Source organism: Ovis canadensis, chromosome 2, assembly GCF_042477335.2.
Source record: "Ovis canadensis isolate MfBH-ARS-UI-01 breed Bighorn chromosome 2, ARS-UI_OviCan_v2, whole genome shotgun sequence".
Classification (NCBI taxonomy): Eukaryota; Metazoa; Chordata; class Mammalia; order Artiodactyla; family Bovidae; genus Ovis; species Ovis canadensis.
The window spans coordinates 26612886-26631457 of NC_091246.1; the positions used below are offsets into that span (position 1 = coordinate 26612886).

At 43.6% G+C, this 18572-nt stretch overlaps 1 protein-coding gene across 3 annotated transcripts; it reads right to left on the reverse strand.

Moving 5' to 3' along the window:
• Positions 1-2354: 2354 nt before the first annotated feature.
• NFIL3 (nuclear factor, interleukin 3 regulated) lies at positions 2355-15961 on the reverse strand. Of its 3 annotated transcripts, XM_069575604.1 has the most exons (4): positions 11614-12077; positions 8961-9104; positions 7952-8162; positions 2355-4222 (listed from the first exon to the last, which is right to left on the reverse strand). In XM_069575604.1, exon 4 carries the CDS (start codon positions 4045-4047, stop codon positions 2659-2661), a length of 1389 nt encoding a protein of 462 aa, XP_069431705.1. In that variant the 5' UTR covers positions 4048-4222; positions 7952-8162; positions 8961-9104; positions 11614-12077; the 3' UTR covers positions 2355-2658. The 3 variants fall into 3 exon arrangements, with proteins under 3 accessions (XP_069431705.1, XP_069431706.1, XP_069431704.1); XM_069575605.1 differs by lacking the exons at positions 8961-9104; positions 11614-12077 and adding an exon at positions 10776-10971; XM_069575603.1 differs by lacking the exons at positions 7952-8162; positions 8961-9104; positions 11614-12077 and adding an exon at positions 15250-15961.
• Between the last annotated feature and the right edge of the window lie 2611 nt (positions 15962-18572).

The window sequence follows — 18572 nt, forward strand, 5'->3', positions numbered from 1 at the left end:
ACCTTCCCTGGTGGCTCAGATGATAAAGAACTCCCCATGTAATGTGGGAGACCTGGGTTCAGTCCCTGGGTTGGGAAGATCCCCTGGAGGAGGGCATGACAACCCACTTCTGTAATATTGCCCAGAGAATCCCATGGACAGCAGAGCCTGGCTTGCTACAGTCCATGGGGTCGCAAAGAGTTGACACAACTGAATGACTAAGCATAACACATAGCTGATTAACAGTGTGATAATTTCAGGTGAAAAGTGAAGGGACTCATCCATACATACACATACATCCATTCTCCCCCAAACTCCCCTCCCATCCATGTTAACATTGAGCAGAGTTCCATGTGCTATACAATAGGTCCTTGTTGTCCTCCTTTATGCTTAAGAAGTACCATTTTAAATATCCTAGCCATGTCTTCAGTTCAGTTGCTCAGTCGTGTCCAACTCTTTAGGACCCCATGGACTGCAGCATGCCAGTCTTCCCTGTCCATCACCAAACTCATGTCCATCGAATCTTAGATGCTTGAAATTATAAGACAAAATGACTAGGGAGGGGGGCGTCCAGATGCAATATAGTTACCACAATAGCTAACGTTAGCAATTCACAGGGGAGGTAACACAGCCTCGAGTGCGACACAGCCCAGCACTCCACTGGGCGTGCTGAAGGGAACTAGAGCTTTTTTTCTTCCATGTGGAGTTATTGTTTTCTCCCCAGTTGTGAACTTGGACAGCCTTTTGTTTTCCCACTTAACACAGGAACCTGACTTTACACCCTGTCCTATTTTGATTCATGTTGTTATAGTCATTCCATCCATTCTAGGCTGTGAAATGCTTTTGGATGTCGACTACCATCCAGTATCTTAACCCTCCTCTGCCCTGTAACATTTGCAGATGATATAGGTGTCCCTCTGGGCCTCATTCAGTCACTAAAAAGTGCTGAAAAGACAAGTCCAAGGGCTGAGACTGGCAACACATTCCCTAGGCGTCAGGAGATTTCAGAGCAAACTGGTCACTGTGTCCAAGAGGACAAAGTGGATGGCCTGTGTGTGTGTCCCAGCATTCCCTTTAACTCAAAGGATCTCTCTTTAAAATGTAAAAGTGTAGGAAGTTTAAAATACTAAAAATCAGGCAGTCAAAAGGGCAGGGGCCCTCTAAACTGGGATGTTATAATTGGGAGATATGCGTAACAGAGTGAGGGCTAAGTCATCCTTCACATGTATTATGAAGCCTCAAGACCCATACTTCTAGGATGAAAAAGAAGGCAGCGTGGGAACAGTTCTGGAGAGGCTTTGGTGAGGAGAACAGCTCTGGAGGAAGCTGTTAACCAACATCCACTCACCCCTTCCAGCCTACCCAGAAGCCAGTCCCACCTTGCAACAGAAGACACACTTGTCTGTATTTAAGGACACTTACTTCTATGGGACGACTGAGGATCCTGGACCAATCATCAGTCATGATCTTGTCATTGGTTTACTTAGAATGATGCTTTCTTCTGGACGTCTATATTATAGTTTCCAAACTGGAGCTATTATTTATAGTCATCATTAACAAACTGTAAAAAGCCAAGTCATTACATATATTCAGGTTGAATATGATGAAATGTGATCATTGATGTGTTCTTTGAAATTTTGGAAACTAAGTAAAAACAGTATTTCACTAGGTTAATTTCCTAGACTGTTATACTCTGGAACTGTTAAGATTTACAATAACATAAAAATGACTTCATCCTTAGTCTTTAATCCACTCTTTTAATAGAACCTCTAAATAACAAAGTGGGTCAATGACTCAACTATTCACTTCCATGTGTCATCCTTAAAAGAGATGACTAAAGACATGCTGATGCTAAACAACTTGGGTTTTTCTACTTAAAAACAAAAAGGATATAGAAAACGAAACCTTAAAGAAAAATATATAACAGGGAGTAATTTAGTAAATTACTAGGCTCAAATGCAAGAAAATGCATTCCCCACCCCCTTTTCTCTACTCTCCTCCTATGGAAGGTTTTCAAACTTACCATACCCTGGACCAAACTGGAAAAAGAAAATTATGTGTTGAACTTATGTTTTAGTTTTCCCTCAGACAGTAAAGAATCCACCTGCAGTGTGGAAGACCTGGGTTCGATCCCTGGGTTGGGACGATCCCCTGAAGGGAACGGCTACCCACTTCAATGTTCTGGCCTGGAGAATTCCACTGACAGAGGAGCTTGTTAGGCTACAGTCCATGGGGTCACAAATAGTGACTTTCATTTACTACAGGTGGGAGAAAACTCTTCCAAATAAGTAAAATGCAGAGTATCTTAATACAGTATCCACTTTGTTATTTAAATTGCTTTCTTTCCCATAAAACTAAGTGCAATGGAGCAAAAGTTCTGTGTTTGTCACCAATCCTTTATTGAAACTGGTAACTTACACGCTTTATAATAGAACAACAAAAATAATGTTCAATATATACAGCCTTTGCGATGGACTATTTGACTATACACAAGGCAGAGTGATAACACAGTCTAATCTTCATAATAATTTGTGCACAAAAAGACACCCAACAGACAACATGTGAATGTTATACAGTGAAATGACATCACAGGTCCAGTGAAAATTCAGCCTAATACAAAACGTACTCATCTATTGCAAATGACATCTCTAAAGGCCCAGAGCTTGTTCAGTAGTAATTTTACCCAGAGTCTGAAGCAGAGATTTGGTGTGTGGCTATAAGTCTTTTAAGTGAGACCACCTCTGCAGACAAGTTTGCTATCCCCTGCTTCAGAAACAAATTCTCTGGTTCAGAGACTTTGTAACCACTGTCTTTCACTTCCACCACTCCAGTTTTGAAACTACTCTGAATTTTGCCATTAAGTTCTTTTTGATGCCAGTGTTCAGATTTGAGAGACCAATCTTGAATGTTAGTCACTTGGACTGAAAAGGGAGTGAGAGAAGAATGTACCAGGTTGGGGGTGGTATGCTTCTCGAGTTCGAAATGTCTCTTCGACGTCATGTCAACAGGAGAGGAAAGTTTTTGCGTGCCCTCAAACTCATGATCGAAGGCTTCCACTTTTATCTGCATGGCTTTGCCTTTAATCCGAAGCTTGTGTGGCAAGGCAGAGGAATTCACTTCTGGAACTTTAACCACTGTGGCGTGGACACGCTGAAGTTCGACGGGAGAGTGGATCGGGCCCTTGGGAACCTGCTGCTCATCTTCTCCATCGGATGACTTTCCTACTGCACCTTCATCAGTTTCCGATGTCCTCGGAGAGTTACTGGAGGACCGGTTGACCTGCAGCAGAGGGGGAGAGTGCGAGTATCCGGGAAAGGAATTCCCCATGTAGTTCTGATACATGGCCCCTCGGTAGGCACCCCGGTCATCTCTGGGTTCCCTGGCATAGCTCTCCAGTTCCATTGGCTCTTGCTTGATGACCTGGAACTTGCTTTCTGGGCTTCTGCAGCCACTCTGCACAGGGCCCTCCTGTGAATGTTCTAGCGAGGATACTTCTGAAACATCAGACAGAGAACTCTGAGGAGAGTGCTTGATGACAGAAATGCAACTGCTGGCCACCATCGAGGGCTCATGCTCATCCACAAAGGCGCTCACAGTGGATTTGGAAGTCTGGTAGTCTTGAAAGTACACAGCTGTAGAATTACTGAGTTTCTGAATCTCCTGGGCGTAGGCTGTTGAGCTAATTAAACCAAACTTTAATTTTAGGGAAAGCAGTTCAGCTTTTAAAGTGGCGTTTTCTTCTCCCAGTGCAATGAGTTTGTTCTCCAAAACCAGGTCATTCAGTCGACGTTTCTCCCGGGACCTCTTGGCAGCTTCGTTATTTTTCCGCCGCTTTTCCCAATACATGGCATCTTTCTTCTCGTCGGGAATGAATTCCCGTTTCCTCCGACATGCTGAGGACTTGTTTTTCCCCACACTTCCTTCACTGAGAAGGAGTTCTTCCCCTGTCGTCAAGTCTTCGGAGACTTCGGTCAAGGCAGAATTAAGCACCATCATCTTGTCCACACTGGTACCAGCATCAAGAGATGCCTGCTCCTTCTTGATGCTCTGCATTTTTCTCAGCTGCATCAGCTGCACCTTAACGTATATATGCAGTGCAGGAGAAGAAGTTATTTCCTCAGTATTCTCAAGTGCTTTAAAAACTGCAGTTTAAAATCCATCAATATTCTTCCTTTTGTTCTACCATCCAGAATAAATCTCTCCCGCTCCTCTTGCTGAATGAAGTAGGGGTCTTCTAGATGACCTGTAATACACGAAGAGAAATAGTTATCTATTTGGTAAATATTTATTACCAGCTGTGTACAAGAAACTACATGAAGCATTGAGGGGCAATAGTTCTGTCCTTCAAAGAGTTTACAAGTTTGAAAAGAAAGTAAGTACCCAAATACCTATACTGTAAAGGACAAGTCCCCACTGAGAACTGTCAGCAGGGGAATATGTGGTCCAGGGGAGTGAGAAAAAAGAACAGATCTGCCCTGGGGAGAAATAGAAGGCGGCTGTGTTTCAGGAGAAAAAACAGTGGGGTGGGGCATGTGGGGATAGGACATTACAGGAAGGAAATGACAGATCACCTCTGGTTAGTACATTTTTAAATAGTACTTGCATCTTGTGGGGCTTCTGAATACCTTTAGATAGCATTTATATGACTGCCAAGCAAACCAGTTCACCTCATAAAAGGAACTTTTCCAAGAAAACCTTTTAATGTCAGTAGACAGATTCTGTAATTATATGGAAAACAGAAATGGAGCTAGATTTTTATTTCCACAGAAACAAAAATAAAAGTCACACAAACAACTAAGTTGTAGTTGTTTAATTCTTATGTGGTTTATGTCACGGTCATTCTGCCAAGTGACTCAGCACACCTGAAAAGGACTCTTCTCAATAAAGCTGTCTCTTTGACACATTTGTGCTAGGAGAAAATGCTTTACTCCCCCCTGGTTCCCTCAAATTCATTTATCAAACATTCACTTAAAGTTGTAGCATCTACAATGCCTTTTTTGATCCCGATAATTCTGTCATAATAGATTTCACTGATATAGTAGTTTCAGACTAAAACAAATGGTTGCTATTCAAAGGGATTTTTCTTTTAAGTACAGTGCCTTCTTGAAACTTAAAATTATTTTAAACTGAGAGCATTTAATTATGGAAAGAATTTCTTTCCATTTTACCAATTAGTTTCAAACAAGATATAAGAACTCGAAAACAGGACTATCAACTAGCTTCCTTTTCCACTGATGACAAATTTATAATCTGAATTTGGCCTGACAGGAGATAATAAATCCATATTAGGCTCCAATAACAATCTTTTCATGGTGGTTTCGGATCTGTGTTTCTGGACAGGGTTTCTCTGCCTCGTTTTCCAGTAGGTTATACTTTCATGAAGGAGATATGGTAAAAAACTGTTTATTCAGCACTATCTGTATATAGCACTCTCTCCTGCCCCATTAGAAAGCTTTAATGTTTTCATGTCCCTCTTTCTTTCCTGTGCATAGTTTTATATTGACTAATGAAGTTTAATTTTATCAGTTGGAAAAGCCTGCCAGCTTCTTGTGTCTTTTCAAGAAGGAATAGAAGGAATGATGTAATCACTTCAGGATCATCAAGGATAAGGTTTAATGCCACATTTTCGTCCATCAAACTGAGCCAATGCAAACAGTGAGTTGCAATTCAGCAAAACTTAATGGTTATGAATACTGAGCTTCTGTTTGTCTTTGATAATATCTTTTAGTGGGAAATGAAGGCAACAAGTCTGCCACAGCAGGCAGTGATGGTGTGAGAAAGGGAGCTTCCTAGTTATCACTTTAGTAAACAACACTACTTCCTATATTTGCACTTAACATTTCTTGGTCTGACATGAAAACTCCTTTTCCGTCTACATACTGGATGGATTATTTTCTTCTGTCAATAATTTGTATTTCTTAAATCTGTTAAGTCCTCCCCACTAAAATCAAATGAATGCTGAAGCAAGAGTAAAAATTCCAACTCCAGGAAGATAACTATATTGAAGTTTCCAAGATGCATTTCAAATCTCCACTGTACCCCCAGGTACTACTATTTATTTCCTTGTACACTATGATTCTAAGTATTGTTTTCACTTGACAATCTTTCTCTTCCATGCATTTTTAAATTTATCCTTTCCTTGGAAAAAAATTAAATTCCTTCTACATTTCATCTAACCTATGAATTGTTACAGTTACGCTTTTGAAATGCCCCACCATTCTGTCTGTATTACTCTTTCTAAACTTTTTGTTCTTTCATCATTTCATATCCGTTTCATCATTTCAAACCTATGTTGAGTGAGTTGAGACTCTGATTTCAATCTCTTGTTCCAAAGAATCACGCTGAGTCTAGTGTGAGTGAGGGCAGGCAGGCAGCCCTTGCCACACCACATAGAGAAAATAATCCTACTTCTGTTTAACAAAAATATCTCACTTATTCTAAAATCTCTTAACCCACTTCTATGTGTCTAAGTACTGTATGTCCACTTTTTCATCTCTATAACTTTGTTTGGTATGTTCAAAACCTGCAGAAAAATCTCATTTCTTTTCAGTTAATCTTCTTCCAATTTCAATTTCACTAGGTATACTAGAATCTGGATTCTTCCCTCATCTGCACATAGTAACTGCCTCTATGATTCCACCAGCAAATCACCACATACTACATAAGGGTATTTTCTATAATATTTATCAAATAACTTTGCTGTGTTGAAAAGAATTTATTAGCAGTTCAAGATACTATAGAGAGAGGTGCTGATTTTGTACAATGTTTATCTTCCTACATGTTTGTTTTGTATGCCCAACTAGAATACCGATTAGTTCAGGGAGCAAATTAATATATTTGTATCCTAGCAACAAACTGAACCTCTTAGGTGCTCGTCATTTGACTGACACTTATTTGCCTTCTGTAAGAGAGCTTTGTAACAAAAACTTGCTGATACATTCTTTTAAATTTGATATTATTACATAAATTATAAAAAAGTTTGTTTTACTTATTAAGAGAGAACTTCTCTTATTCATTACTTGTCTTATGCAACAGATATGGAGCACCTACTGTATATCTGGCACTGAGCCAGACTTGGGGCAGATAAAGATGGAAAGAAGAATCAAACTCCCAAGAATCAAGGGACCCCTTAGTCTTTGGTGAGAGGCAGGCTCATGAATACAGATGAGCACTGTACTCACGCGCGGGTGTGGCAGGAACGTTGCCAACATGGGGAGTCAGTGTACGTATCACGTTGTTTCTAGCCACGTGGATTTTTTCTTGGTATGGTGACAATAAAAACAATCATTACAGGTGCCATTTACTCAATACTGACTATGCCACAGGCACCCTGAGCCTGGCCTGTCATTATTTCACTGCTCTCATAATAATAACCACTTTCAGATGAGAAAACTAAGGCTGGGAGAAGTTAAGCAACTTGCCCAGTGTCACACAGCTAGTTAGGTGGAAGAGCTAAGATTCTCAGTTCTGTTCTTCTCATTTCTGTGTAATATATACCCATTTACTAAGTGATTTGGGGGCAGCAAAGCACTATTAGATGTTGCCAGAACTTCTTTCAGACAACAAAAGTACGATCTGGAACTTTTCTCCATCTTCCTCAGAGTTGTTTTATATCCTGTGATTATTTAGTGAATTGAGAAAGCATTCTAAATTTTCATCTCTCTCTAAAATTTTAATCTCCTGGCAGTCCTATATGCTAAAATAAATGAGAAGAAAAGAAAAGTCACAGCTGTTGGCATTGTCATCTGCGATTTTTTTTCCCCACAAACCCAAAATATATCAGTTTTCAACATGGGGATAGGGTACAGTTAAAACAAAGAAGACTGAGCGACTTCCCCAAGATCATGCAGCACTAGAAGGCAGAGATGTTGAGGGGAGAGATCTATCTGTGCCTCAACAATAAATTTAAAGAGCATGCAAAGGTGGATTGCAGTGCTTTCTAAAAACATCAGTATTTATGTTCAACTAATACCTTTATTTCAGATTCCAGTGTTTTCCCTTATGATTAATTTAACAGTCATTTCACCTCTGCCTCAAGTTTTCAGATCACCACTAATGCTGTGTTGTATCAGTCACCGCTAGTTTCCTTTCTGGTGAGTAACTGACATTAAACGCCAATTCTATGATGCTGGTGTGTTCAGCACGATCGGTTTCATTACACCCATTAGATAATATGGCTGCTTCTTAAAAACACAAATAAAAAGAGAAATTAAGAGCAGGAGTCATCACATTCCAATGACACATTTTCCCACACCTAACACGGACGTGCCATTGCTAATTAATGCTTTTTCATAGTACATCACAAGATTTAGCCAGGAGTTGTTTCGTAAGCCCAGATTTAAAATTCTACTGAAGTCAGATGACCTAAATATTGTTTTTAATTAAGATTAAATTTGGTTTAGAAAATTCTCTAAACAAATAAAGCTTTACAACACAAATTCTAGCCCTAGCTTCTTTTTGAGGAGGGACCTTATGACTTATGTTTACAGTAACAGACCTTTATCTTCCCTGGCCTCCAACACATCTCTCAGGGAAATACTAGTGGACAATTTAAACTTATTTCAAAACAAGAAAAGAAACATTTTGTTTCAAGCATCTAAAATCTGACTAATAGCTTAGACATTAAAACCTACTATGAAAAAATTTTATTATCTCTTTAAAGAGACTGCAAATTGCTTCTACTCTATACTCTGATTTTAACATTCTGTCAATACAAGATGAAATACTATCTGGTATGCCCAATGATTTGGAAATATTTTAACAGAATTACCTCATTTTTCCTCTACTCTCTGAATGTACTATTTACACTCTCAGAGATATAGATACCATTAAAGAAAAAAAATCTTTTATGTTAAACTACCTCTCCACTAGGAAGACAACGGCTTAGTCTTGAGATAAGTGCCATTTTAGTGAAAAAAGATAAAGTTAATGAATCAATTCACAGTTCTTTAAACTAGTAATACTAGCAAATATTAACCTACATTTTCTTCCTGTGGGTAAAATCCATGACGTGATTGTTTCAATAAAATGCTTTACTCTCTTTTCCTGGATGAAAATAAAATCTGGGGGTGAGGGATGAAAAAACTAAGGAAACACTGAAGTTGCACAAGGATCTTCTAATCAGGCTGAAAAATAAAATGTTTTTTTCAATTAAGAAAACTATGTTAACCCTCATAAATGCCTGCCATTAATAATATAATTCTGTCTCTAGTAACATAGACTTCAACCCTGAAGTCAGAGAGAAATGTATACTTGATCAAGATATGAATACACACATAAACAGATTCTCACACTCTGCCAAAATCTATCCTATAATAGCAACAAACTGACCAACATTTTCTATTCAGGTACTTCTGTAAATGAATGTGTCAAAACCAGAGAAAGTTTATGACAAATGAAAATACTTCAAATTCCGTGCTCTCTCATCTTCAACAAAGGGCTACTTGAAAATTAGATTTAAACTTAATAAGTACAATGACAATATTGCATTTTACTATAGCACTGATATAATTTATGGGATTGAAATACGAAATAGTATAGTATAACCTTTTTTTTTTTTAATAAAAAGAGTCCACTATTTGTAACCGAGCTCTTAATGGAAATATTCTGAAGACTACTGGGGGTAAATGCATACATGCTAACACAACCAAACAACTTCAAGGCTTGAGGGAGGGGAACTAGAAGGGTGGGGGTGATGAAATACTAATACATTAACAGCAACAAAAACATGTGCAGTCACTTCAAAATGGGGACCATCTGCTTTCTTGAAACTTTCAAAAAGATAACTTCTCATTAACTAGCAACTAATCTGAAATCCTAAGGGACACCAATAATCATGAAGTAACCCAGTTATAGGAAATTTCTGCAACAGGTAAGTAATGCCAGAATACATGCAACATGTGGCAATGATGGGGAAAACAGGGCGCGTGCGGGGCTGGGTGAGAAAAGGGTATGAAAGGGCAAGGTTTTGAATGTTCCTAATTAAATTGAGGAGTCATTCCAGTTTTCCTCAGCTTGACTTTTTAATTTCTTGTTCACTTTCTTTCCCAGTGAACAGACGATTACACATGTCATTTGCTATGTGCCTCATGAGCAGAACAGATTATTTTAAATGTTTATTTTTAGTGTTTATTTGAAGGCTACTTAATTCCAGTTTTAGATCCCTAGAAAGTTAATTAATAAAAGACACCATGTTCTGAGAACTAAAAGGCTTATAAACACCATTCTGCTTCCAAAGAAAATGAATGCTCAAAGCACAGATTATTATGAAAGGTATCTAGTAAATCTCTACTACACTTTCTTATCATAAAAACAAGCTAGCATACTCTAATTAAAACCATATGAGAAACTGTTTTTTTAACTGCAAGAAAGTTATTTGTAATGAAATTTGAGAGATAATTGGGGTGGTGGTAATATAACTTCATTTTGAAACTGAAAAGCTCTTATGTAATGTCTGTGATCAAAGGTCAATGTCTTTCGACATTCTCACACAAGTCCAATCTGGATAAAAATCAACTCAAATGTAATTTAGAAAAATAACAGGATATCAAACAATGTGTTAACCCTGTGAAATACAGGCATACCTTACAAAAACAAGAAATGAATATTAAAGGAAACTTCAATTACATTGTTTCTGTCATATTTTGAATTGAATCCCAAGTGTGCTCTCATTCCTTAATACAAATTAAAAATAAACAACTCTGAACAGCATCAATGCCATCTGGATTACAATGGAAATAATGAAGTATGTGTGATTTTACTTGGGTAAAAATAAAGCCTCGGCAATATGACTGTACCTTTTCCATTCTATGCTGCAATCACATTCACGTCTCGGAACTGACTCTATGGACCAAAGCAAGGTCAACTAGAAATATCCACTCAGCTGGTGAGTCAAGCATATTGCTCAACATGGGAAAGGGCCCAAACAAAGGGTTTTAATTTTCAGGTTGTTGCATCACAGTGATGTTATAATTGCACTTAGCAAAGATAAGTCTTTAACACAGAAAAGGAAATTGTTTCAAAAACTCCAGTGAGCTTGCACTCATACTCAGGGAAGAGACAGAGGCCCACCCCCCCCACCCCCCCAACCCCCCCACCCCCTCGCCTCCCCCGCAAACCCATTTTTCAGGTTCCTGGCCTGGACTGCTAATCAATTTCTCCTAAGGTCCACTTTCTTAAGTCTAAACTGGGGATGATAATAGAACAGTCAACACAGTGCCTGGCACAGGCAGGGTCCATGTTTAGTAAATACTAGCTTATCATCTCATTTCTGAAGAATAAGCAGCATCAAGGCAACGATTATGATTAGTTCCAGGCCTAATTTTTGCCTCTTGCAATTCTTAGTGAAGCACTGTTCTATGTTACAAGGATAAACCAAATGAAATTTAATTCTACGTTAATCGGTCAACCACTGACAGTTTCATGGGGCATATCCTAGGGTTTTAACCATAAAGGATGCACACACTCCCTCCCAGGATAGCTAATCTGTGAGGTCTAACCAGCCTGTGATTTCAGACTGGAATTTTAGATCCAGAGATTATCCAGGCCCAGGAAAACCATCAAAAGAAGTCAAGGGAACTGGAAAAAGACAGCTGTTTGGCCCTTTTTACGCCATTAATGCTACCATCAACTCACCTCTCTCTCCTTTAAACAGTTCCCCCAAACATTAATCCAATGACTTGGGAAGTATGAGGTTCTGCAATCCTGTCAAGAATTTCCTTCAAACTAAAATTACCATTAAATGAAATACCAAATAGTTTTGAGAGAAAAATTAATCAATACTAGAACAACAACAACAAAAGCACAGTATTTCAAGAAGAATCTTTAGGCTTAGTTCAAACTTCAACCCTTATTGCAGAGACTTAGTGAAAAATAAAGATGAATATTAAAATACACACATACACACATATCTGCTTCCCGGTCACTTAAGTCACTTAGACAGGAAGCATTTACTGAGCTCCCCACAACTCTCCAGCTAAATAAACAGGTTTTATTCCCTCAGTTTACCTCGGAGGCCTATCAGGGCAGTGCCCAAGACTGGGGCCTGGGACCCAGCTCTTCTGAGCCCAGAGCCTGTATTCCTAGGTAGCACTTCACTGTTTCCTAGCTACTGACCTGCCTGAAACTCAAGAAAAACCATTAGGGACGGGGGTGTAGGATTTGATCCCATAGAAGCCAACTTTTTAAACAATACACTTTTCGCTGATGGCTTTTAGAGAACTGTGACGCTGCCCTGAATTTACCGCCATTTATTGCATGAGCACAGTCTCAGAAGACTTATTGCCAGGATGAAAGTACCATAGTCTTACTCAGCAGGACAGCGGTATCCCATCCACACAAGTGTTGTGATTTTTAAAAATATTTAACTCGGGGGGATTCGAGTTCTCTCTACTCTAGCCACATAACTAATGTTCAAAATATATATATACCGACACTATATATATATATATATATATATATATATACATATATATATATATACACACACTTGACTCGACAGTCAAGTTGGGGTCCTCCTTGTCATTATCAATACTAAAGCGACCCCCACCCCCACCCCCAATTTTTGTGGTCTGTTGACATTTGGTGGTTTTCTTAGGTCTTTTTCATTTTACAAGAATCGGAAGCGCTCCTCTCGGACACACAACGACGCTTTCTCGAACAAAGGTGTCGGTGGTGCCCAGGGGCTCAGCGCGCAAAAAGAGCAAGAAGGCAGGCCCCTGGAGCAGCCCGGGCCGCGGCGCTGAAGCGCTCAGGGGGCCGGCGCGGAGCAGCCTCGCCCTGGGTCCCTCCAGCTCGCCCGGCTCCGCTCCCCCAGCTCCAGCTGCCCTCTTCTCTCTCCCTCCTCCCTTCCCCTTTCCCTCTTTCCGCGCAAGGGAACCTAGGGAGCACTGCACTCCCCGGCAGCGGACGGTCCCTCGGCGGCCCCCGCCCGTCCCCCGCGCCACGCCCCCCCCCCGGGCCCGCCCCCGCCGGGTGGGCGGCGCAGCGGGGCCTCAGTGCAGCCTAGACCCCCGCGCCAGAACAAAGGAATGTGGGGAGGGGGCGAGAAGGAGGAGCGCAGGCCGCCTTGCAGCCCCGGTCCAAGCGCCGCCCAAGGGCGCTCCCTGCCGTTGACCGAGGTCCGCGCCCGCCACCCCCACCCCTCCCCCCCCCACCTCAGACCCGAAGGGGCCGCAGTTGGGAGGAACGCACTGGGAGGAAGGGAGCACCCCTAAGGTCGCGATCGGAAGGTGGCGCTACGCGGCCCCTTCAGGCCCAGGGCTCCCAACCAGAGCTCCTGAGTAGGTCGGGGGTCTGACACTGGGGCCCTGGAGCAATATTAGCTTCTAGGAAAGCGACTTCAATTACTTGGGGCAATAAATTTGTTCCAGAGGTGAATCTCCGTAATCTTTGTCCCCTTCTCTGCCAGCTCCCCGCCCCTGAAAAACCCTCCACAACCCTGCTCTTTAATTATTTTACTATTACATTAGGGGGAAACGATCTGGCATATACACACCATCGTACACACATATTCACACACACACTACATGAGAGTCCAGGAATAAATTAGAAATCTGAGTATATTACATAGTCACATAATTCTCACATGAATAAAACTGGGACATCCATTAAAAAAATACAATCTACTAACCTATATCTGTTTCCCATAAATCATATCTGGTCTGGACGAAAAAAGAAATGTGAAATAATACTGTGGCCTCATTCGCTGTTATTTACAAAAGCCAAGACCAAAAGATGACACTCGGTCATCCCCTGCTGTTCTCAGGGAACAGCACTTTCCTAAAGTGTCCTTTAAAAAGATAAATGGGAGTCAGCATCCAGCAAATCACCGGGCTCTGCGAAATGCCTTCCTAAAAATACAATCTTATCAAAGGTCTCTCGGAAGGCGTGGAGTTAAAACTACAGCAAATGGCCTTGAACTTGTATTTGCACACAGCCCTGGAGAAAACACCAGAAATAGCGCTGTGAGGCCACAATTGTTAAAATGCGATAGTTAGGGCTAAATTTAGAAGAACGCACATTTCATTTAGGGCAAAAGACGCACATTCGGCAACATGAGCAAACTCAATGCTTACCCAGTTGTCTACTTGCTTGTTTAAAATATCCTTTTAAAAAACTGTTACAGTGACATTTTAAAGGCTGAGATTGTCCTACTTTCTTTGTAGCAAGATTATAAAATCACGTAATTAGCTCCCTCTTCCTATGCTCACTGCCAGCAAATTCGTCAGTTACATAATGCAACATTTCCAGGAAACTATTATGTGCTGTCTTGTCGTGTCTGAAAAAGCAATGACAATAAGGTGAAAAAAAGGGCTGATCGAACGGAATGCATTAAAATTAGGAAGGTGGGGAGGTGAACGTCACAATGGTTTGTCCCAGATTTAAAAAGAATAGTTCAGAACACCAAAGGGACGAGCTCGGGTAGTATCCAAGATCAGAATGCAACCCGAGGAATTCTTCCTTTTCTGTTTTGTAGGAGTGTTAAAAAACAAAAAAAGACACATCCTTTTCGTTTGGGACGTAATATACAGGCAAATAATGATCTAATATCCAACGCTGCACTACAATTACAAAATCATTGCCCACGTACGCGCACATTCCCACATTAACCCTTAATCCTTGCCAGTATTTCACCGTGGGCAGATTATGCAATGTATGCAAGGACAAATCCCACAACCTCCCCGAGCGCTGGTAAAACACGCTGACGACAAACAGGGTGGAAAACGTCTGTGCAGACTCAGCCCCGGACACAAACAAACGCAGCGCAGGCATTCTCTGAATGCCGTCACCGTTCACGCTACCGACGCTCTTTCTCAACGAGAAAATCAAGACTATTCCCCACTACTCAGCCCCCTTCCTCTCCTCCGCTGCCAGTCCCACTGAAGGGACCAGAAAGGAGAGAGCGCAGCCCTTCCCCACGAGATGGCTCAGCCTCCCCGGCGCTCTTCTCTACCAAAACATTAATTTTCCTGAAATCAGGAGACATTATGCAACAGCAGCGGGGGGAGCGCAAGCCAGCCCGGACTACGTGCCGGAGCGAGGGTGCTGCAATCAAAGCAGCCACCTTAAGGTGGCGAGTCCCCTCCTGACAAGGCAGCAAAAGTTTATGTAATGAATGCCCCGCGCACACTCGCAGCCGCGGGCCAGCCCAGCGCACAGCCGGGCCCCACGCACAGCCCGCCCCGCGCCCAGCGCCCGCCGGCCGCGCGCCTCAGGAGCCCGCGGGGAGCCGGGCGCCGGGCCCCGGCCAGCGGTGGGCGGAGAGCTTACCGTGATCCTGCTCTCCGGCTGGCGAGTCGGGGCGGCGGGAAGAAAGAACGGGGGCCAGGAGCCGAGCCGACGGCGTTCGGAGACCGGGGTTCGGCCGGGCCTCCGGGGCGGCAGGCGGCGGTGAGGGCGCGGCGCGGGAGGCAGGCGGCGCGCCTGGTCCGCGGGCGCCGTGGCCGCGCCGGGAGATGTGTGTTAGTAGGTCAGTTCCGAGCGCGGCGCTACGTCGCCACCCGCCAGCCCCGCCGTGACGGGCGGCCCCAGCCCCAATCGCCGCGCCGGCACCCGCCCCCAGCCCGCCGCCAATGGCCGCAGACGGCGGGGGCGGGCTCTCCGATGCCCCGCCCCACTCCGCCCCCGCCCACTCCTCCTCCCGGCAGCGCCACCAGCACCCGGCCCGCGTCCCTTCCCGGCCGTGGTCACCACCGTCGCTTGAGTACCGGGAGGACCAGCGCTCCGCGCCCCGCGCCCTGCTCCAGGGTTGCGCAACGGCCGGCGAGGCCGCCTCGGTGGGGGCGAGCCTGGGAAGGGGCCGGAGACCTCCGCCTCGCCGTCCGGTTCCCCTCACCGCTGTCTTCACCCTCTCGGTCACCGAGGTGCCTCCCTGAGCCCAGCGACCCTTGCTCGCTCGCCAAGGCGCGTTTTGTTTCCCCGCACGCCGGCCTAGCTACCTGTTGCTGACCGAGTACAGGGGCTGAAAGCCGCAGGCCTCTTCGGCCGGGGCGTGGCAGGGACCTCCGCCGCCTCCTCCGCGCACACTCCTGGAGGACCCCTCCTCCTGGAGGTGGGCGAGAGGGAAGGCGGGGGGCGCTGGCGAGCGGCCAGGACTCCGGGCGGGCCGCGGAGGGGAGAGGGCCAGGCAGCGGATCAGAGCCCAGGGTTGCTGCGTAGGCAGCGGTTACAATGCTCCGCGCGCGTCTCCACTGAGAGCGCGACGGCCGGGAGCGAGGGGTTGGCTAGGTGGGGAAGCGCAACGCACGAATAAATGTCGTTCACTACACAATTAGGACGAAGATGACGGCTGCGAAGTTTTTCCATAATATGACTGGGAAACCAAGCTGGCGGAGGTCCATCTGCCACTCCCCCAATCCCCCTGGCCACGCCGAGAGTGGCTGCCCGGGATGCGGTTTCCCGGGCCCGGTGCGCCCAGCTGATACGCCCGCTGGCGTTTGCTGCTGGGGCTTGAGACGGCCGTTCACGGTCTCCTTGATCTTGAAGCTAGGAGCAAGTCTGGCTTTCTGCCTCTAAGTGGTTGTGGTTGGCTCTTCCCCCCAAATTCTCTGGCTACGTAAGAGACATAAAGTGATAGGAGAAAGGGCACCTCGCAACGAGTTAAGCCATGGAGCTACATACTGAAAAGGCACGTGACATACACAGGGCTCATTTACACATAGAGCAGCAGTGCCTGCCTTTGCGAAGGGAGCCATATTCCTGATGGTGATGCACAGACTTGCCCAAACAGAGAATGTGGCAGGTGCAGAAGGGTCTCCTGGTCTGTTTGGACTATGTGGGAGTTAGGCTAAATGCCTTTCACGAGTGCCCACTTATTTTTTCCTATGATAAAAACTCACTTTTTAGAAAAATAAAAATCCGAACTAAACACCAAAGAGTAGAGTGAACACCCCCCTTCCTCCAGTTACCATCACCAACCTCCATCGTCAATAGAAATTCTGCTTGCTGCTTGTCTGTTTTCTGTCTTCCCCATTCTCATATTACAAAATTATAAGTACCCGAAGACTGATGCTTAAACATGCTTATTACATAGCAGTTAGGTTTTCGGAAGGCTTTGCATTTCAAACTATTCTCCAAGGGCAATATTGTGGTTCAGAACACACACATGTTCACAATTCATCTGATCAAGTGTAGACTTACCAACAGGGCCCTGTCAACGCAGACATGCGGTAGGGGTTTTAGCATCTTCCCCAAATTCACCTTTCCAGATGCTCACCAATTCGAGAAGCACATCTGTGTGTGGCTTTTGAGTCAGCTACCTATATTAGACATCTATTTCAAAGAGTTGGCTCCTATGGTGAAAATGAATCCTGATTTTAGTTTGTATTTTCCACTTCTTTCACTTTTACTAATACATTTCTTTTTTTCCAAATTCTCATAATGCCCATTGTAGCTTTGAAAATCTCTCTTAGATGAAATTAAAACCATATGCATGTCAGTTACCTTTTTCAGGGTTATAAATGCATCTAGTCCCTAGAAGTCCAGAGACACTAAGAGCATATCACCCCAACCCCAACCTACAAACATGTCCACATTGTTCTGTTTTTTAAATAGTTTTGCAGAATTCCAAAGCTGTCCTAGAATGGGTAGCGTAGTGTTAGTTGCTCAGTCGTGTCTGACTTTACTTCTGCATGGGCTGTAACCCACTAGGCTCCTCTGTCCATGGAATTCTCCAGGCAAGAATACTGGAGTGGGGAGCCTTTCCCTTCTCCATGGGATATTCCCCACCCAGGAATCGAACCCAGGTCTCCTGCCTTGCAGGTGGATTCTTTCCTGTCTGAGCCACCAGGGATGCCCAGGATGGGTAGTAAGTAGCCTTATAGAAAAACAGCTTAGAAATTCAAGAAAGGTAGGGGAAATGCTTGGAGTCATCCCAATTGGTGATAGAGGAGGAATTCTCTGAATCTGGTAACTGGTTCTTTATGCTGAATTTTGAAAACTTTTGTTCCTCTAATTACTTGAGTATATTTGAGATTGTGCCTGCATCATTTTTAATTGCCATCTTACCTGGAAATCATATGAAGCATAAAAGATATCTGTGATACCAGCTTAGAAAATAACTCTTTAGCTCCTCCTGGTGATTAAGAAACCACTAAAGAATATAATGAAGGATCTGTCCCCATGACTCAAGAGGTGATGTGTCCAATGTTATACCCTAGAACATTCACAGACTAGGCAAGCACTGCAGATTAACAGGAGTAAATGGAGCATACAAACTGAAACATTGGAAACAAATTGCTCAGGTTGGGGAAGCTTCCAGAAAGTCAGCATGAGCCAGAGTGTAGAACAGGCTTGCTACTAGGTCCTTGAGAAGCGGAGGAAGAGGGGTCTGATTGAAGTAGTGAAGTCAAAACTTCCTTTCCCTCAGTTCCTTTCAGTGCTGGGGAGGAATGAGGGAAGAGAAGGTCAGGACTGTGATGAGAACTTCTGGCAGAAGACAATGAACCAGCCTCATCTGCTTATGCTACCAACATGCTTTCTGACTGAGCAAATATAACAGCAGAGGGGAATGACTAAGAATGTGACCTTTGCTTCCTGAAATGGGAAGCACCCTACAATAGCATGTGTTTTGAGGGAGAACATACCTAACAGGA